Below are 21,607 nucleotides of genomic sequence, written 5' to 3' on the forward strand. Positions count from 1 at the left end.
GCTTTATGAAAAGGAGAATTTGGGCGGCAAATTTTTTCAGCCCATTGCGCCATTTGGTTCAGTTGAGCGGGGTGAAATTGAGCCAAAATACCTATTTAATTTTTGCGCCAAACATTTTTTCACCTCAAATTTTCATCTTTCACCTCCATTAATAATAAGAGGAACGACAAAGCAGAGCATTTATCTGGTTTCTATTTATAAATTAAATGCAACGTATGTGATTCTCTTTTCCCATCCTGAACTTCTATTGCTCATTCTTTTTTCCGTCATTTTCGAATCCCGTAACTATCTCAATGAACTTTCTATTTCTAAAGTAACTGCAAATGACAATTACACATCATCTAAACGTCTGCCATTAAAAAAAAATCATGGATTTAATGATGCATATAACCTGTTTGATGAAATTACCAAGAGAGTTTCATTTAGTTTCATTAAGATTTAATTAGTTTTAGTTTCAGTTGTGATCTAAGAGGGTTTAATTGAAATTGCTGATTAGAATATGGAAGGACTGAAATTTGACAATACGATTTTTGGAATTGGGAATTTGGAATAGGAAAGAAAATAATTTTGGGGAGATGAATCTTGAGTGATTGAGCGTGAATCTTGAGGAAGTAAAGTAAGAAACTAACTTGGGAAGTTGCTGAATAGCTGACTCATTCGGTGATTTCCTAGGAGTTTTTTTTTAATATGTAGGCTGGGCTTTTTAAAAACAGACCCTTTTTTTGGGTGGCCCTGTGCTGTTGACAAGGATGCACAGGGCCACCACCGGGCCTGTTTGTGTCTCTTTGTTGCAGATTAAATATATAAACCTTATTTTTAGTTCGCCAAGTATTTTAAATTCCATTTTTTTTCCAGATGTGGCACGTCATATTTTCATCTGATTTTTAATTTCTACTTCGTATATTTTTAAAGTAAACATTTAATTAGTACTCCTCAAATTGTCATTTTCATTAACTAGTTCATCAAGATTTAATGGGGGTGGCTTGGCCACGTTTGATCCCCATTATCTAGTTCTGTATTTTATTTTTGTTTTTCTTGCTTTCCCCACACTACCATCAATATTTTTTTTTGGTCATTTTCATTGTATCTTTTAAAAAAAAAAATGTAGTTTATTTATTTATTTTTTATTTCAAAATTCTGGATACGCCTCAGACACAGGATTTGCCAAAATAAACTAATTGGTGTGTCAAAAATGAGTTTCTTGCAACGACCGGACCCATTATTGATAAGTCGTATATGTATGTCATTGCTTTGTAGATTGAAGTATAGTTCCAATTGTATCGAGCTCGAACTTCTTAACAACCGGGGCGAGCAAACTCATGTTAGTGTCCATAACAAAAGGGGTGTGATCATCTCCGATTGTAGTAAAAGTCTCATTGAGAAACTGTTGACATGTATCCCGGCGAGTGACAATGGTGTCGTGATAATGGTAATATTTGATGAGGTTTTTGGTTGTATGAACGGACTCACCCTCGTAGTTCTGAGACAAGTGAACTCCGGTGGCAAACACGTTTCGTGGTTGAACCGCGTACTTCAGATTCCTCGCTACTTTCTTTACGTTTCTATAAACTAGCTTCTCAATCTCCCATTTTCTGAAATTCATAACCAAACTTTAAGTACAATACAACGTTGTAAGTTGTAACAAACACTATTAAAGGAAATAATCATGTTTTCCAATCAAGAATCTTATCATCAACACTATTTCTATCAAAGAATTGTATGCAAAAACCCAACACGTTTTCATTGAAGGCAAATTTGCAAGGCGAGTTTCCTACCAACTTGTTGATTAATACACAAACACATCAGGAAAGATGAAACATCTAAATCGTTTAGTAAACATATTATTATATACTCTTCTAATATATGTATCCAAAAATATGTATGGCTTTGAGAGAAGAATACAAATAGGGCAAGAGCAGAGTAGTACTCCGTATCAAACTTCACGATTAGAAACATTAGTTTGTTAAGGCTCTGTTCTATTGGACTTATTTTGTCTGAACTTATATTATCTCAACTTAACTAAAATTTGAACTTATTTTATCTGAAATAAACTTATTTGTGTGCGAAAATGTCTGAAAAAAACTTATTTTTGCTGAACTTATATTATCTGAACTTATTGTGTCTGAAATAAGTCGAACAGAACAAAGCCTAAGGTACCTAGCTACTCCCGTAATTCCGTATCCTCTAGGCTCTAGCTTACCCAATTTCAAGTACGTTGAAAGCAACATCCAAAGAGGTTTTCTGAACCTATACTGGGTATACCATTAAAATGATATACTAAGGGCAAAATAGTAACTTCAGTTGGTATATTGAGGGTTAAATGGTAAATTCAAGTAATAAATTGAGTCTGGCCCACGAAAAATAACATTTATCTTTGACTTGTAAGTACAAAACTATATTATTTGGAACCAAATAAAAATAAAATCAAGTTACCAAACTTTGTTGTTTGGTATCACATGAGAAAATACAACTACTTTTCTTGTATCAAAGTATGTGGTTTGGTACTAAATAAAAATTCAAAATATTAATATACTCCGTATCATTTAAATATTATACCCAGTATAGATTAAGACTTACTCACATCCAATTACTCCGTACATTTGGAAAATATGAGCATGACAGTTTGGAATTTATAAAGTACATTTTGTTGTGCTATTTAAAAAATCTATAGATTCAATAAGGAAATTTTGGGAAACACTACCTTAATGTTTGGACGTTTTGTGAATTACTACCTTATAAAATCTTTTTTATATTTTCCTACCTTATAAGTTTGATATGTTTTAGTAACACTACCTTGTAACAGAAAACGTTAAATTTCTCCGTTTGTGGGCCTCACCTCCAACGATTTTATTCCATTTTTCTTTATTCTTTCTCAATCTCTGTTCTCTACTACTCTCTCTCAATCTTTGTCCTCTCGTTCCTCAATCTCTACTTCTCTTTCTCAATCTTTGACTCATTTTTATAGTTCATTGTCATTGAATTAAGTGATTTACGACTCGCAAACAACGCCCACATCACATCCTTTATCATTTGATATAGTTGCAGGTTACATAATAACTAATAAGAATCCACAAACACATTATTTTAGCAGAGATGGAAAGAAATAGTTTGTCAGTCAACCTCAACTTGATTTTCTTGAGTTATTGGCAAAGTGTTGTACTTTTAGATGATCTGATTGACATGCGCTGTTGTTATTTCAACGGTGGAGTTGACAATATTCCACATTCTTAACAAGGGACGTTGAAGAAGCTCGAAGCGAAGTCCAGATGCAAGGTCATCCAAAGATTTTGTTGTGTATACGCGCGTAAAGTGCCACGGTGGTCATATTCTTGAGTTATTGAGAAAGAGAAGTAAGAGATTGAGAAATGGGAGGACAAAGATTGAGAAATAGTAGAAGAGAACAGATATTCAGAAAGAGGAAAAAAAGAAATGGAATAAAGTCGTTGCGGGTGGGGTCCACAAACGAAGAGATTTAACGTTTTCTGTTACAAGGTAGTGTTACTAAAACATATCAAACTTATAAGGTAGGAAAATATAAAAAAGTTTTTATAAGGTAGTAATTCACAAAATGTCCAAACATTAAGGTAGTGTTTCACAAAATTTCCATTCAATAATTTCCAATTTCCTAAATAAAACAGCCCGAATGCCCAGAAATAGAGTGAAATTGAAAAAATAAAAAAAAACAGGGAGAGAGAAAGTAAGAAGAAAACGTACTTATTGGAAGCATCTTGAGTAAGACAAAGCTTATTAGACATGGGAACCTGCTCAATAGTGAACTGGGTAAATTCTTGGAGCGAATCCGTGACAGATCTGAGAGTCAAATTGGGAGGAAGAAAAATGTACTCATCTACATCGAAGAAGAACATCCATTTCGCATCAAAACGATATCGATGCAAGCAGTCATTAAGAAGAAGGAATTGATTATGATAATACCCATCGAATCTCTCTTGTTCCCTTACATCTTGTAAGGTAACATACCCGAGTTTCATCCATGGTAGTAAAACCTCAAGTACTTCCGTGTGGATACCGCCCGAATCAAAGATAACGAAATGGGAATTAGTACCGAATAATCTGACATGGTAAGCGATCCATTCACGAATCCGTTGAGGGCTGAGGTTGCCGTAGAGAGGGGAGCCGCAGTAGAGGTAGTCGTATTTGGGAGGGGAGATGAAATTGGAGGGGTTCCATGAATTGGGGGGTTCGGTTAAGGCGGTGATGGAATCGGTGGCGCCGTCGTTGGATGGGGCGTGGAGGATGAGGCGGCTAGTGGTGGCGGAAGGGTTGTTTGCAATGTTGTTTGTGAATGTGCAATTGATTACGATTACGGTGTAGATTCTTCCGAATCCCCAGTCTGGGAGGATTTTATAGCCTTTGACGATGTTGTTGTTGTTGGAGTTTTGGTATTGGCAAGTGTAGGTAGGAAGGGCGTACTTTTGGAAAGGTTTTGAGGAGAGTCCGATGATGGAAAAGGTGTTGGGTCCGCCGCGATAGGCGGACATTAGGATGAAATTGTAGGCGCCGGAACCGTAAGGAATGAATCGTCGCTTTACAGCGCCGTTTTCGAGGATCTGATCTTTAGGTGATGGTGGTGTTGGTGGTGGCGAGGATGTGGTTGCGGTGGTGGTGGTGGAGCAAGAAAACGGGGAGAAGTAAGCGGGGAGGAATTGGAGGTAAACAGCGCAGGTACAGATTAAGAGGAGGAGGAGGAGGAGGAGGAGGAGGAGAGCGGTGGTACTTCCTCCTTTTCTTCCTCTTTTATCTTTTACCATTGTAGCGTACACAGTACACTCTGGAGAGTCTCACGGTGGTCTCACGGTGGTCTGAACTTTGGAGAGTCTCACGGTGGTCTGAACTTTGGAGAGTCTCTTTGAGTTTCGAAAGCGATTTCGGTGTCAAGAATATGATTTTAGTGAGTGATTTCAGTGAAAGAATAAGGAAAGATTTTAGCGATTTGTTTCTATCAATGATCAAACCAACGCATATCTTTCTTAATGGATACAAAATTTTCAGTAACTTGTTTCCCTTTTTAGAAAAGATTAATGGTCAAATCAAAGCCTATCATTTCTTAATGGGTACAAAATTTTCATATCAACATCTTTGACAATTTGTTTCTTTATTTTTTTTCTCCTTATATTCCTTAAAATTGTTAGAATCAATACTAAGCTTACTCTTATTTGCCCCCTCTTAATCTCTCTCCTTATCCAATTCATCACCATCTCTATAATAAGAGTTGCCCATGAAAAATCCCAAGAAATAGACTAACTCTTATTTGTTACCTCTTAAATACCTTTTTACATATTTTTTCTTTTTTAAAAAAATAAAAAAATAAAAAAACAAACACAAACCTCCACCTCAACCCCCTCTTATTTTCTAAGAGCTACCTCTTATTTAGAGGAAGTCACAATCAACCTCTAAATAAGAGGGGGCTAAGAGTTACTACATTTTAGTTAAGAGTTAGCTCTTAAAGGGAGAGAAAATTTAAGAGGGGGCTAAGAGTTGTCTATTATTGATGCTCTTACAATTATTAATATTTGACCATAAATAAAATTTCAACAATCTTATTATATAAATAATAGGTTGACAATTTGATGAAATTGTGAACTGCCAAAACAAAAAGGAAAAAAAATATAGAATTGTGAACTGCCTAACATAAAGAGGAAACGACATATAGAATCGTAATCTACGGTGCACGTTATAGAAATTACCTTCTCCCTCTGTCTCTTTTTGTTCTTTACGTTTGATATTTTTCACGCGTTTTAACGATTAATTAATTTGCATCGAGATTCCTCAATTTTTTTATTCAAACAAGATAAATTACATTTATTTATAATGTTTTCACTCTTATCAATATTCTGATATTGGAAAATGGGAAAAATTTAATGACCCAATGAATTTAATTGGTTAAAATAATAATTGAACACAAATTTTGATAAAATACTAAGTCATTTATGTGATAATACAAAAGAAAATGTAAAGAACATTTTGAAATAACTAAAAAGGAAAACGTAAAGAACAAAAAAAGACGGAGGGAGTATTACATAATATATTTCTCAAAATTATATATTTGTCAAAATACATAATTTTGGTGCAAAAAGAAATGACAATAGAGAATTGCAATCTACGGTGCAATGGAAATTACTCCATCCGTTTTTTTTTAATTTACGTTTAGTCTTTTGCACGTTAATTAACGTCTAATTAATGTGCATTGAGATTCATCTATTTTTTTATTTAAACAAGGAAAAAAAATGTTTTAACTTTTATAAAAAAATCTGATATTGAAAAAATGAGAAAAATTTAATGTCCCAATAGAAATTTGTGAGAGATTAAATGACTCAATGAATTTAATTGGTTAAAATAATCATTGAACACAAATTTGGATAGAATATTAGATCATTTATGTGATAATATAGAAGGAAATGTAAAGAACATTTTGAAATACCCAAAATGAAAAGAAACGGAGGGAGTACCATATTACATAATATATTTCTCGGAATTATATACATACAAAATAAAAAAAGATCTTTGACAAATCAACCGAAAAATCTGCTACACGTTCAAATAAACGCCTGTCACAAATTGATAGAACATATTTGACATTTTTAGATTAGTAAATAAAATCTTTGAGAATATCTCAATACAACATAAAAACCATGAAGGCGTACCATAAAAAATGAGGTGGCATCATTTAATTAGTGGTGTTCAAGATGACATTGCACACCACGTGTACCCCTATTATCATCCGTTTGGTTAAACATGAGAAGTTCCACTTACCTAGGAAATGTGACTTCCAATTTTTTTTATCAACCAAACAACTACAATCTTCTACTTTACGAATACTTGCCATGTTTTTTCATGTCAACCAAACATCATCTAAGATTAGCATTTAAGATATGACATGCTGAAATAGCTTCCATGGAAGTGAAGTTTAGATCTATATTTATGATCATCAATTCATAGTTCAAAATCAAATAACTTGTACATTACATATGCTGATTAAATATAATGTCATAAAACATTACATGTAAAACAATCTAATAAAACATAGAGTATGCTCCAAACATCATGAGTAAGGAGGCAACTAATCCAGCTCCTGTAATCCTGCCTGCAGCATTTCCAGGAGGACTGCTTCCTGCAAAGATACACAACTCACAACTCAGTACATTCTAGACCTGATAAAAAAGGCGGGCCGGGCCGGGTCGCGCAATAAAACTACCTATTATGTCGGACCAGTCCAAGCTTCGGGTCAATTTTGTGTGCCCAAAACCCGCTATTTTGGCACAAAAATAGCGGGTTTTTTCGGACCGGGTCAAATTTATAACTAAAAATGTTGTTTTACGTTGTCCAAAGCCCGCTTTTAAAAAAAAAATCGGGACGGGCCCGACAATCGGGACAAAATATTCTGCCCAAACCCGGTATTTTCGGGTCGGGCTGGGCCATGTTGATCAGCTCTAGTACATTCAAATTATGGAAACTTATACTCCGTACCATAACTTGGTTTCATGTAAATCAAATGACACAATTCGTCTTTGTTGATTAGGGAAGAAATATCAGGCAAAGCTAACTGAAGAAACACTTCCAAGTTCCAACCTCAATCATCTATTTGGACAAATATAAACAGAATGTTCGAAGACAGAATATTGCAAGAAAATTTGTGGTAAGAATATAGGCAGAAGTTGATCAGTGTTTCAGATCAACGGATCAATGTATGAAAAACAAACATGTCCAACATCCATAAAAATGCAAAATATTGGCGATTTGCCCAAGTCACAGTTTATATCAGACAGCTAGCGAGAGTAATCACTTCAGTTCTTGATCCTTTTGGACGTTCCCCTTTCTTAGACCCGATCAAAAGACAGGCCGGGCCGATTTTGTGTTCCCCAAACCCGCTATTTCAGGTCATGTTGGGCCGGGCCAAATTCATAACTAAGAGTGTAGTTTTACGTTGCCCAAAACCCGTCATTTTTTTAAATTCGGGCCGGGCCCAAAAACATAGCCTAAATATTCTGTCCAAACCCGCTAACTTTCGGGTCGGCCCGGGATGATGTTGATCAACTCTACCCTTTCTAATAAATCGAGGGAGGGGAGAGCCAAATTGCCTAAGAGTTTACTGAGTATTACATTACAATTACAGGCTAATTTAATTTTTCAATATTTTCCAAAATCGTTGTCCAAACCCGTTATTTAAATGGGCCGGGCTTAGCGGGCCGTCCTGCCCATGATCAGCTCTAATTTAACACATTCTCTGAAGCTGCTGTTGTGCTTGTATGAGAATTTATTGATTGGTTATACCAATATATGATGGTTATTTCCAAAGAGTTGGGATTTGGATTATCACACAATAATTCAAACCTAATACTAATGGCACATCAATTTGCATCATAAAATCTTGTCCATAACTCCTAAGAATTAAGAAACAGCTCAACAATACTTACAAAATGCATGGCAGGTTTTCAGCAGAACAAATGGAAGTGGCTAAAGATTTCAAGTACCAAGGTAAAAGTGTGGAATAGAAGCAACTTGAGTCACTACAAACCTCAACAATCACAAGCATATCCTTCCACATATCCACAACAACTACCATCCATATTTCATTTATTTGTGTTTTGATAAGGAACGAAAACAAGCAACCTTAATCATTCTTACAGATGAATTATAATGACTCAATGACTAAGTCAGAAGGATTAAGGATATGAGAACAAAGAATACAATGAAAATACACCCTGGTCTCGAACTACACTAACCTCAGTTCCAAACAATTTATCCAAAGTAAAATAATTAAATACACATATTTTTACTAAAACAAATATCATTAACCCATTTGGAAATTCAGTGAAGCTAACAATTTCATCTCAACTTACAAAGTCAGAAGACTAACATAGAAAATCAATCATTTAAAATTTGAAGGAAATAAAACCAAAGGGCAAAGAAGGGAATTACTTGAAGGAGTTGATGTTGAAGATGGGGAAGTCGCCACACCTAAAACAGAGAAAATTAGTTACACATACAGATCTAAAATATTATACCAAAAATATACTTCCTCCGTCTTTTAATACTCGCAATGTTTGTTAGTTTCACGCATGCCGATGCACAACTTTGATCATTTATATCTTAAATTCTCTTTATGCAAAAATTATAAAAAGTTGATATTTTGAAAATACACATTGAGACGAATTTAACAAGATTCACATGACTATGTTTTATCTTATATAAAAAACACTACGAATAGTCAAAGTATATTATATGAATAGTGGCAAAAGTCCAAACGTTGCGAGTATTAAAAGACGGAGGAAGTATTTCAGAAAGCAAAATTCATTGTTTATTTGAAAATGTAACACATTGTAGTAATTTAGAGGTGAGGTTCCTTTTTCGAGAAATAAACAACTTTATTAATGAATAGTCATACGACAATGGATTGAATTGCCCAAATTTAGAACTTGGCCACTTTGTGGTAGTCAACTTGTTGAAATTTCTATATGTAAGTTCTTAATACTAATTGAATCATCAAAATGCAAATGAAGGAAAGTTCTTTCCTTTTAGCCAAGTTTTCTATGTCCTTAATTGAATTGTCGATTCAAAATAAAAGAAATAAAACCCATTTTTCGCTGAATTAAAATATTAAACAAAATTCTTAGCAAAAATATCTTACTAATAATTTTTTTTATAGATAAGTAAAAAAAAATGAAGTTGTTAGAAATAATTACGAGTACAAAAATAATAACCTGTGCAAATGTTGGGAGATTTTCCAGTATCAATATGACAAAGCTTGGGGAGATTGAGAGCTTGAGTGACATTTATATGAAAAGCTTGAATTAAAGCAGGATTTCCGTATATGCTACAAAGACATGCTTTTTCATTCATCACCGCTTCTTTCAGTGGATTACAACAGCTACTCGGCGGCGTTGTGGTGGCGTTCATGTAGTTCAGGCAACCAGTTAGCCTCGACGCGCATGATGGTGTTTCTTGCGCCACTGCTAACGGCGTTGCTAGTATCACCACCGCCACCGCCACCGCCAAAACAACCGCCAGATATTTACTCATCTTTAAAAAGTTTGTTAGAAATTTAGAAATTAGAATTTGTTGGGGGGATGATTTGAAGAATTTGATCGTCGTTTTTATGGGTTTGGAAATCGAAGAGGCAGGTGAAAGTGGGGCCCGGTTTTGACCCGGTGGTCTTTCTCTTACGCGGGCTTGAGGAAGACTAGAAGAGAAAATGAGGAAAAAAATATCTGATCTTGACGGCAAATATTTAATCACTCCTACTTAGTTTTCGGTTACTTAAGAATGTTTTAGTCTTTTTAGACGACTTTTCACATAAAGCAACCAACTAATGGTCGGCCAGTTATGTGTAAAGACGGCCGGGCTCCGGGCCATGCAAAGCCCATCCGGGCAGGGTCGGGCCGGAAATTTTAAAATAGATTCCAGACACATGGGCCGTCGCGCCTAAGTCTAATTTTATTAAAATTCGCGTACTTTACGTGCGGTGTCTTATCGTGCTTTCCCAAAAAAGTGGTCCACGTCCGGCCCAACACCCACGACTTAGTGTTGGGCCGTGCTTTTTTCGCGCCTATGCAGAGCCAAATAATTTTCGTGTCGGATATGGCCGAAATTTTTAAAATAGGGCCCAGACTCACGGGCCGTCGTGCCTAAGCCTAATTTTATTAAACTTAGCATGCTTTGTCGTGTCGTGTCTTGTCGTCCTTTTCCCAAAAAAAACAACCGGCCCACGACTTCATGTCGGGCCGTGCTATTGTCGTGCATATGCAGGGCCTGGCTTTTTTTTTCGTGTCAGGTTGGATAGTGTCGGGCTGAGACCGACCCGGCCCACAACCATCTTTAGTTATAAGAGAAAAAAACAATAAATCGACCAGTTTACTATTGGTTTCATATCATTGTCGATTTTCAACTTTTACCTTTATTGTAGATAGTTATTCGTTTACAATCCAATTTAAGGGGATCGTGAACTTAAAATTAGTCGTATCCCCAATAATCATGAACGTTCAACTGTTTGTATATAGAAGATTGTCATGGATAACAGACAGCGAACATCAACGAGGAAGAACATACTAAACAAAAGTACAAAACCCCAACAGGTTTCATCAGGGTTAGTGATACGATTAACAAAACCGATTCTAGATGTTAGATTCTGAAGAAATATTCGACTGAAATGGCCTTATCTGATGTCTGCCTCAATATATATATATATATATATATATATATATATATATATATATATATATTGGTGATTAATATCATCATAGAATAATCTTTAAATTACATATACTAATTTGAGATATAAAAGAGAACAGAACAACATCTAGTAGAACATTGTATATGCCCCAAACATAAGTAGAATGGAAACAATTCCAGCAGAACCAGCTCCAGTAATCTTGACAGCAGCATTGCGGGGAGGACTGCTTCTAGACGCGTTCCCTGCAAAGATTAATCGGATACTTATAGAGCTTAGTTCAGTACATCCATATCACATTGGTTTCATGGAAATTTGATGACATAGTTTCGGTAAAGTACACAAGACAATGAGCGCGATAACCTTTCCTATTAACAAAACTTGCAACAAAACGGTAGTGGTTTGTCATGACCAATTGGAAAAGAAATCACCATTTCAGCTCATAATATTCTTTGGAACAGATTTTTCAGAGCAATTTTACATGTAAAAGGCCTGTTCATTGTTGTTCTTTGTAGACATTCCTCGGACTATTGTTGTTCTTTCTTTGCAAATTCCTATTGAGCCTGATAGTGTTCTGTCTCATACAAGAAGTTTGAATGCATGGTGTAAACGAGGGAAATAAGGTCAATCCCAATTTATGGCCTCTACTACTAGAAATGCTGATGCCAAGTTTATGGATGGCAGGAAAAAGGGTGGGCGAAAAAGAATATTGGTGATTTGCGGGCGAAAGGGCTGGGCTCGTAGAAGTATAATCAAAGTCCACTTACGGCCCGTTTGGTAGCTGGTAATAAATGGTGGGACTGAGAATGAATCTAAGTGTTATTTAGCAAGAAAATAACATAACGATATCCATGGTAATGAAATTTTGTCTCTAACTTGGTGTTTTTCTTCATAAATTTGCAGTATCACCTAATACCACTCCCCAAATGGTAATGAATGGTAATAAAGAAAAATAGATAATTTTGAGTGAACTAACATTACCATGGGAATAGATATTGATTTTCCTTATAAATTTACATATAAATTCATTCCTATTGACACCATTTATGACCGACTACCAAACGAGTTGTTAGTCCCATCACAATAAGCTGTTTTACCAAGAAAGACATCTATAGGGAAGATATGTTCACTCTTGAAAGTCATAATATAGCAGAAGTAATATCCACCAATTATTCTACCCCAGTCTCCTCAGTCAACTGAATCATCAGTGCCATACGCTACGAGCCAATCAAAGATTTGGAAGATTAGAAGAAGAAAAAAGTGGAAGACTTCTAAGAGTCAAGCCAACACTAATTCAGTATCCTTATCCTTGCTTCACGGCACATTAACTAGTATCATAAATAGGTACATTGTGATAGACGGACAGCAAACTTGTATACTACTGTGAAGAAGTAGCTCAACAATCTTCAACCACATATGCTAAAAGCATAGCTGATTTCCGCATTAAAATGGAAGTAGCTAAGTTGCTTAATATAGAAGTTAAGAGGCCAGAAATAAAAAAATCACAAGTTTGTATGGTAGGTTAGAAAAATTGTACAAAGGTTTAGTTTTCAATCAAATTTTTTTACCATTTCAAAAAAAAATCTTTTTCTGATAGGGTTATGAGAAAGCTTGATTATATTGTTGTTTACAAAGGAGTATTTATACTACATTCAGAATATTACAAAGTCAAAAATGAACATAAATAAGAAGATTATAACTAACTATATATGGTAGTAATTACATTAGAATAAAATTCATACTAAACTAAATTATTCTGATTGATTGTATCAATCAATTAATATACTCTAAGTCTATAATCGAGATATTTCCATATGGAGAGTCCGGAAAACAAAATCCAAAAACAAATCACTTTATTAAGTACAATCATGATTCATGATAGTAACTCAATCAACCCGATTCACAAAATCACAACAACCAGCAAAAACCATCCATGTAATGCAAAAAGTTGTTAATTTTGTACCCCAAATTGGACATAGTATTAAGCTGTTAATGCAAAAAGCATTTAATTATGCAATTAGTTAAGTTGCACAATAACATTCGAAATTGAAAGGGGGCAGAAATGGAAACTTTATTATTACCTGGAGTTGATCCAGTGGAAGCTGAAGAAGATGAAGATGGAGATTGTGCTACATCTGAACAACAGGGTAAAATTTTATAGAAGTTCAGATTTATGTGTATCAAACATTAATTTATACTTTATAAAAATAAAATAAAAAGCAAAATTGAGTCCAAATTTAGTTTTTTTTTAAAGTAATTGAACAATACTATTCCGTACTACTTGAATTATCAAATGCAAATCAAGAAATAATATTCATTTCAGCTAGCAAAAGATAATTATAAAATCAAAATTAATTCTGCAAAGGGAATTTCGTTTTACACATTCATACTGCTACTTGAATTATCAAATGCAATCAAGAAATAATAACCCAGAAAATAAAAAAATTGATTAGGAAAAAAAAAAAAGGAGAATACCTTTGCACAAATTGGAGGGATCTTTAACAGTGTCGACATGACAAAGGGGGATGAGATTGAGGGCTTGAGTCACATTTATATGAAAAGCCTGAATCAAAGCAGGGTTGCCGTAAATGCTGCAAAGGCATGGTTTTTCATTTGTCACCACCCCTTTCAGCGGACCACAGCAGCTAGTCGGTGGCGTTGTGGTGGCGTTTAAGTAGCTGAAACACGCCGCTAGCTTCGATGCACATGTGGGTACTCCTGCTGGGCTTTGTGCCGCCGTTGACGCCGCCATACAGGCTACTAACGCCGCCAGTAAAACCACCATGGTTGATTTATCCATTCTAGAAGGCTTGAAATGAATTACTCCGTAATTCTTTCTTTTTTCTCTCTCTCCAACGAGTGTAGTGCAAAGTCTGCAAGTGAACGACTGAACGGGCTTTGTTATTTACGGGGGGTTACTACTTACTTTAGGTTTTATAATCTTTTATTTAAAAGGATTTTCGCTTTATCTTATTAGGTTTAAGACCGAGTCAATAATTATTACGCTCAATTTGGTTCAATGTTAGTAAAGGAGAGAAAAGAAAAGGGAAAAGAAAGGAAGAGAAGTGAAACGGAAGAAATGAATTAATCTTTGCTATGTTCGACTTATTTGACTATTTTAGATAAAATAAGTTCAGATGACTTCAGATAAGTGTAGATAAATTGGATCAGATAATATAAATTTAACAAAAATAAGTTTTTTTTTCAGACATTTTCACACACAATTAAGTTTATTTCAGACAAAATAAGTTTGTTTCAGATAAAATAAGTTCAGATAAATTCAGTTAATTCAAATAAGTTCTATAATATAAGTTTAGTCAAAATAAATTCAATAGAACGGATACTTACACTGTTCATAAACCGTTCGAAATCTACTCGATCAGTTAAAGTTCGGTTTGTTTAGGACTTTAGGCTGCATTTAGCTATTACTCTGTACCCGGGGGGGGGGGGGGGGGGGTTGTCAAAGTACATATTTCATGCGTACTCCATATTTGAAAAGTGTGAACAACTGAACACTGATTCGCAAATACTACAAAACTTGATCGACATCTTTTTTATTTTATTTTTGTCAATCACAAAAGTTGGTAAACCTCACGGGCAAATTAACTTGAATTTGTGATCTAGACAAAACCCAAAAGACTTAACTAAAAGATTACGGCCGAAAAGATTATGGGGTATTGTTATTTTGTTACGGAATTAGAATTAGGCTAGAATTCTAATACCAACATCTTAGTCTTAGAGTTCTTATATTTCTATTCCTATATAGATTATCATAGATGTTCAATGAGTTTAATTTAAACTAGTAGTTTAATTTGGTTGTAACTTGTACTCCCTCCGTCCCTTAATACTCGCACCGTTTCGACTGGACACGCTTGCCAATACACATCTTTGACCACCAATATCTTTAACTACATATTATAAAAATTTAGAAAAATATTAATATTTTGAAAATATGTATTAAGATGAAGCCAACAATATATTATAAAGTAACATTTATTTTCATATACTAGAAATAAAATAGGGTCAAAGTGAATTATGTGAATAGTACAAAATGTCAAAACAGTGCGAGTATTAAGGGAAAGAGGGAGTAAGTTTTTTTTTTTGTTTGTTTGTTGGTAGAGAGGCCCTTCCTAGAAGGTAAGCTATTTCCAAGAACTATAAGCATTCACGGCTCATTTGGTATTAGGGATAAGGGGTGAGGATAAGGATATTTTAACCCTTTATACGAAGTACTCTTATCCCCATCCTTATCCTCACCCCTTATCCCTTGTTTGTTTACTAGGATTATTTCTTCTTTTAATGTTAAAAGACTATTTTACCCTTCATTAAAAGGGGTAATATGTAAAGAAAGGAGGTTGATATGATTTTAGCCTACCATTTTAAAAGGGTAATACAGTAAATTTATTATTTAATCTATATCCTTATCCTCAACCCTGCCAAACAAGGGATAAAGATAAAATTAATGAATTCTCTATCATAAATTCCCTATTCCTATCCCAATTTATATCCTCATCCATATCCCCCTCTCATACCAAACGAACCGTAGAAGCTTACCTATTGCGAGTCTATGTGGGACATATAAGCATTAGAATCTTACCTAAATACTAATACTGAGGACACAAATTCTTATTTACAAGGGGTGTACAATAAATATTGTACACCGGAGTAAAAGTTAACTCAAAATGCTTAAAAGTTAAGCTTATATATGCAAAAGTTATCTATTTTTTAGTGATTTTTTTAAAAATTTTAGTAAAACTTATTTCTTCAAAATGACTAATAATGTATAAAATAAATCATTTAACCCATTAAAATGTTTATCTATCAATTTTTTTATCACTGATATAAAAGTTAATCAAAATTAGGTTAAAGTTATAAAAAAATAGGCAAAAGTTATCTTGTACAATAAATTTATTGTACACCTTGTGCGCATAAAACCTTTTATACTTAGGAATAGGAATATAAAATAGACTCTAACACTAAGATATTGGTATTAGAATTCTAGCCTAATTCTAATTCCGTAACAAGTATGTACAAGATAGTACAATTGATTTACCAACACATGCATCTACATATGTAATGAAGACGAGATGGGTAGTAGGAACAATTAATATCAATTCATTCATGGTGTATTGGTGTGGACCATTATTTGATGAGTAGAAAGGTATCAATGTATCATCATGTCTTCTTTGTATAATCCAATTAATGGCCCCTCGACATGGTTCAAATTTCCATATTTGTTCACACCACCTTTTTGAATTTATCCCATTACCTTTCCATATTATGTGAATATGGGTAACTGGGTAAGTCGGTAACATAACACATACAATACGAAGTATAATAATAGAGAAATGAGTAAGTATTATGTCAGACAGTGTTAGAAAAACATTAGGTCATAAAAGTTAACATTTTAGCATCATCAATATTAACATTTTTTTGTTTAGCTTATGCTAAGTCCTACGAATTGTAATCCGCCGTACATTATATACACGAATTTTTCCTAGCGAATTATTAACGTTTAAGTTATGTAAGAAGTATAATTTTCTGAGTCAGAGACTTTTTTTGTAATATAGAAATGGATATAATATTACTTAAGGCGAATGCCTTACAAAAATAGGGTAAATAAACAATAGTCTGATATCAATAGTTAATACGGAGTATGATTAAATTAGTTTTAAATCACACTAACATAATCAAATAAATGAATACCCTCCATAAAAAAAATTCAAATGAATGATGAATCACTATAAAGTACATTGTGAGGATGTCCAAAATTAAAGTATCGGAAATCCCAACTTTAGAGATGGACATAAATTAAAAATTGAAGAAGACATTTGAAAGGGAGGCCCAGGCCCAGGCCCACCAGGTTTTCAATATAACATTAAAGTTGCACAAAGCAAGAATGAGCCCAAAGCAGCTGATCCAGTCCATGCAATGTTGCTGGCCCCATTCTTTTTCTTACCTTTTCCTTTGAGAGCAATTCCAGAACTTAGACCTGAATCTACCATACAAAAATACACTTTCAAAGTAACCCATTGGAATAAAAATTTATCTCAAACTATATAAAGTATTTCATGAAAGACTCCGTTTGTTTCATCAGAAATATAAAAAAAAATGATTATAGGAAAATAATTTGTATAGAAAATAATTTTTAGAGGAAAAACTTTAACGAAAAAATAGTTTTCCTTTGTTTGTTTCTTTACGGCTTTGTTTATTACAATATTAGTAAAGGAAGGAAAGGGAGTCAGGGACAAGAAAGGAAAAAAAGAAAACGAAACTTAATTTATTTTCTGTTGTTTGGTGTGATGGAAAGAAACGAGGGGAAGAGAAAGAAAAATAATTTATTAACGTTGGTTCTTCTTCCATTTTTCTTCATTTCCCACCAAATCTCATACAAATATGATTTGTAAAATCAAACACAAGAAGCCATATTTTTCTTTTCCTTTCTCTTATTTTCCTTCCAATTCCTTTATACCAAACAAAGCCTTAGAAAAACAACAAAAAAAAGGTTTGAGAATCTCGAACCTGAAATTGGAGCTGCAGCCGGAGACATTGTTGGGGCTTCTAGTTGCACCATAAGTGTTGTTGCATGAAATTATAAATTATGTATTCATTATTAAAAACGAAGCCCGAAACGTAATCCATATGAGATTCGATCCCGAGTCTTAGGTATGACGTAAGCATATCAGTAAACCAATTTACGATAAATTCATAACGATTAATTATAATGAGCGGAAATTAATTATCAGAGGACCAACTCAACCAAAAGCTTAAGCTCATGGTTGAATCCCTAACATTAGTTTAATACTCTATCACGTCCCCTCTCATATGAAAGCCCTTCGGGCTTGAAGTGTGGATGCAACATATGTCTCCTCATACCCAGCACGAAATAATCCACTTTGAAATGAGGGGTGGATGAAATTTGAACCCGTGATCTTTTTGTCACGCTGGCTCTGATACCCTATCAGGAGACCAACTCAATCAAAAGTTTAAACTCATGGTTGAAACCCAAATATTAGTTTAATACTCTATCATTATTGAAATAAGTTACCTTGGCATTCAGCAACTAAATCAAATGGGATACTACAACGCATTGGAAGGGTAATTGCCTCAGAAACATTAACACTCAAAGATTGAATCAGCTCATCGTTGCTGAAAACGCTACAAAGACATGAAAGATCATTCTGAATCACAGTTCCCAAAGGCTGGCAGCATTCAAACGGCGGCTCTGCGGTGGTCGAGTTGATAAAGGGCCCACAGGGGTGGAGCTCGGTAACACATTCCGGTACCGGAATACCATCATCTTGTGCTAGTGCTGGTGTTGAAACCACCAACACCGCCACCAAAAAAGCCAAGTATAAGACTTTGCTCATTTTCTTTAAAATATGTAAAGGACTTGTAGTTTAATTTGTTAATGAAGTGCTTTTTTTAGTTTGTTAATTAATTTGTCTCTTATGATATCTTCATTTTATAGATGTATTTTTAGGGCAAGATTAGCTAATTATGGTCATGTAAGAAAGTGAAATCTATATTATTAAATAAAAGTGAATGAGAATAGCTCATAATTTGACGAGGCCTGTAGCTAGTTTCCTTATGCACGTTTGAGTAGTCGGCTTCATGAATTTCTATAAATGAAATTAATTATGTTTCATGGACCTCGTCTTCAATCAATGCACAACTTTGATCATTAATATCTTTAATTCTTTTTAAGTATTTTGTTAGATTCGTCCTAATATGTATTTTTTCAAAATATTAACTTTTTATATTTTTTGCTTAAAAAGAATTAAAGATATTAATGGTCAAAGTTGTGCATTGATATACGTGAAAGCGACAAACATTGCGAGTAAAAATGAACGGAGGAAGTATATATATATATATATATATATATATATATATATATATATATATATATATATATATATATATATAGTTGATCGACGAAATATTTTCAAGTAATGGTACATTAGCTTGGGTTGAGTGATCATACTTCAGTATTTCTTATGATGCAATTGTTGCAGGTAGGACTAAGTGGTATACTAATGGTGAAAGCCACACCATACACGAACACGAACACGAACACGAACCAAGTACCGAACCACGATGACCTCTATGGCACCTTACTATCTGAAAATGTCATTGGTGTTATCCATGACCATTTCATCGCATTCTATCTTGACATTGATGTTGATGGATCGGATAATTCGTTCGTAAAAGTGAACCTGAAAAGGCAACAAACTTCCCCCGGAGAGTCACCTAGGATTAGCTATTTGAAAGCCACAAAGAGTACTGCCAAGACTGAGAAAGATGCACAAATCAAGCTCAAGCTTTACGACCCATCTGAATTTCATGTGATTAATCCAAGTTAAAAAGACCCGTGTACGGATCCCTGTTGGGTATAAGGTGGTTCCTGCTGGCACCGCGGCTAGCCTACTTGATCTCGAAGATCCACCCCAGAGGAGAGGGGCATTTACCAACAACCAAATATGGGTCACCCCGTATAATAGAAGCGAAGAGTGGGCGGGTGGGTTGTTTGTTTACCAGAGCCATGGCGAAGACACCCTCGCTACCTGGTCTGAAAGGTAAGAATAATATTTTATATTTTATACTTTATATGTTGAATATGATAATTGACCAAAATATTCGATAAGTTTAATATGTTAATTTGACCAAAATACTGAGTAAGTATATTTTCTATGATAGATATATCGATTTGACTAAAATATTATCAAAATTGTCTAACACTGTCATATTGTATAATTTTTTTCCCCAACAAAAATTTATACAAAAGGAGAGAAAATAAAATCATAAATAAAGTAGATATGTTTTTTTAGGAAATGGGTTTTTGGTGAGAAAATTTTGCACGAGGAAGTGAAATGTGTCATTCCTGGTGTCAGTTTTAGTATAATGTAATAGATGCTCTGATTCGCGATACTTAGAAATGATGGAATTTTATTTTGCAGGGATAGGGAAATAGAGAACAAGGATATTGTGTTGTGTTGTGTTGTGGTACACCTTAGGATTCCATCACATACCTTGTCAGGAAGACTTTCCGATCATGCCAACAGTGTCGTCAAGCTTTTCTTTGAAGCCTGTCAATTTCTTCACCACTCCTCGGAATGCCTCCAAACTTTGAAAAGGACCTCTCAGTTTGTCAAGCAGCTTCTTCAAAGGGGTATGATTCTGAGCCTGAGTCTGTTAATTATACGTTGTATGATTCTGCAACATGTAACGCAAGTTAGCGTCTCAAGATTCATAATAGTGATACCCATTGTATATATGAATCTGACAACATGGGGAATAATAAGTTGCCCTTTTATTCTTCTGGTATGTTGTTGCTCTCCTTTTGATTTCAACAGTGAGCTAAGCATCTTTAATATGCAAGTTTCAGAAACCTGATTTAATATGAGATTGAAAAATGCATTACAATTAACAAGTTATTCATGGAATTCTAGCTAGTTTTAAATTGGCCTTTTGAGTTTTGATCCTATACTTTAGGTCAGATTCTGAATAAAGATTTCCCTTTTTTATGCACACGAATAGAATGCACTATATGCCATTATATTTAACAGAATGTTCAATACCTCAAATGTTTTTAGAAAGACTGGAAAAGTGGAAGCATGAGAAAACATAGAGTAAAATTTTATTTAATTATGATGAGAAAAATACAAGTTCTTTGTACATGAAACCAATAATTAGCTCCCAATACCCAACTATAAATCAGTTTCCTTGTAACTGTTCCTAGTGTATCATTACTTGAGCGCAGTTATGCATGAATCTTTAGAAGCTGAGTACTACAAGAAACTTAGGACTCCTACAGATTAATGAAACCTTTAATCTATAGGTTTGAATAGATTTTGTCTGCAAGATCGACTGATGGTTGTCAGATCAGTTATCTAAGATCAGTAATCTAAGGTACTGTAGTTTCTGAACACTACAGGAAGCCACTGGGAAAAGAACATACCAAAACCAAACCAGTACGGAGTACTAATATTATCATGAGTTTTGTTATCCCGCTAAAGAAAACACTACTAATGGGCAGCCCTGCAGACAGGATTTTGTATGCCGTTGATACAGAACAGCAAGGTAAATTTACCTGGGTAAGTGGCAATCCAAGTTAAACCTCAATATGCTATGGTTATCTAACAAAAACTGCATGATTTTTGGTTCAAAATGTAGTTTCCGAGTATGTAACAACGTAACATAACATCTAGCAAAAATCCTAGTCACAGAACAAGATTTTTACAGGGATAATTTATGGTGAAGAAGAAAATACACTCGAGACCACAAGATTATAGCAATAGCAACACTCATACTCTTTTTCTGCTTTAGGTGTAGGCTATATGTGCAAACAATATCGATCATCAATCAGAACCACAAGATTCAACAAAAAATGTCAATTGTTATTTGTCTGGACAGCAGAAAAAA

General features: G+C 34.4%; 4 protein-coding genes and 1 pseudogene across 5 annotated transcripts; 1 reads left to right on the top strand and 4 right to left on the bottom strand.

The window, feature by feature from the left end:
• Nucleotides 1–860: 860 nt before the first annotated feature.
• LOC110795251 (galactan beta-1,4-galactosyltransferase GALS3-like) lies at nucleotides 861–5,010 on the bottom strand. Its single transcript, XM_022000256.2, has 2 exons — nucleotides 3,715–5,010; nucleotides 861–1,592 (listed from the first exon to the last, which is right to left on the bottom strand). The coding sequence occupies exons 1-2, from the start codon at nucleotides 4,767–4,769 to the stop codon at nucleotides 1,244–1,246; spliced, it is 1,404 nt and encodes a 467-aa protein (XP_021855948.2). The 5' UTR covers nucleotides 4,770–5,010; the 3' UTR covers nucleotides 861–1,243.
• Nucleotides 5,011–6,913: 1,903 nt separating this feature from the next.
• Nucleotides 6,914–10,239, bottom strand: LOC110795227 (non-specific lipid transfer protein GPI-anchored 7). The gene is made up of 3 exons (XM_022000228.2): nucleotides 9,720–10,239; nucleotides 8,938–8,976; nucleotides 6,914–7,129 (listed from the first exon to the last, which is right to left on the bottom strand). The coding sequence occupies exons 1-3, from the start codon at nucleotides 10,036–10,038 to the stop codon at nucleotides 7,032–7,034; spliced, it is 456 nt and encodes a 151-aa protein (XP_021855920.1). The 5' UTR covers nucleotides 10,039–10,239; the 3' UTR covers nucleotides 6,914–7,031.
• Nucleotides 10,240–11,201: 962 nt separating this feature from the next.
• On the bottom strand, nucleotides 11,202–14,100 carry LOC110795252 (non-specific lipid transfer protein GPI-anchored 7). Its single transcript, XM_056833279.1, has 3 exons — nucleotides 13,661–14,100; nucleotides 13,267–13,320; nucleotides 11,202–11,430 (listed from the first exon to the last, which is right to left on the bottom strand). The coding sequence occupies exons 1-3, from the start codon at nucleotides 13,983–13,985 to the stop codon at nucleotides 11,315–11,317; spliced, it is 495 nt and encodes a 164-aa protein (XP_056689257.1). The 5' UTR covers nucleotides 13,986–14,100; the 3' UTR covers nucleotides 11,202–11,314.
• Nucleotides 14,101–16,822: 2,722 nt separating this feature from the next.
• Nucleotides 16,823–19,026, bottom strand: LOC110795193 (non-specific lipid transfer protein GPI-anchored 9). 2 transcript variants are annotated; one of them, XR_008922876.1, is made up of 3 exons: nucleotides 18,234–19,026; nucleotides 17,708–18,143; nucleotides 16,823–17,183 (listed from the first exon to the last, which is right to left on the bottom strand). XR_008922876.1 is itself a non-coding variant. In XM_022000177.2 (2 exons), exons 1-2 carry the CDS (start codon nucleotides 18,553–18,555, stop codon nucleotides 18,007–18,009), a joined length of 459 nt encoding a protein of 152 aa, XP_021855869.1. In that variant the 5' UTR covers nucleotides 18,556–19,026; the 3' UTR covers nucleotides 16,823–18,006. The 2 variants fall into 2 exon arrangements, 1 of the variants encoding a protein (XP_021855869.1); XM_022000177.2 differs by having other exon boundaries at nucleotides 16,823–18,143.
• Nucleotides 19,027–19,103: 77 nt separating this feature from the next.
• Nucleotides 19,104–20,421, top strand: LOC110795194 (amine oxidase [copper-containing] gamma 1-like; annotated as a pseudogene).
• The last annotated feature ends 1,186 nt before the right edge of the window (nucleotides 20,422–21,607 follow it).

Source organism: Spinacia oleracea, chromosome 6, assembly GCF_020520425.1.
Source record: "Spinacia oleracea cultivar Varoflay chromosome 6, BTI_SOV_V1, whole genome shotgun sequence".
In the NCBI taxonomy this organism is placed as follows: domain Eukaryota; kingdom Viridiplantae; phylum Streptophyta; class Magnoliopsida; order Caryophyllales; family Amaranthaceae; genus Spinacia; species Spinacia oleracea.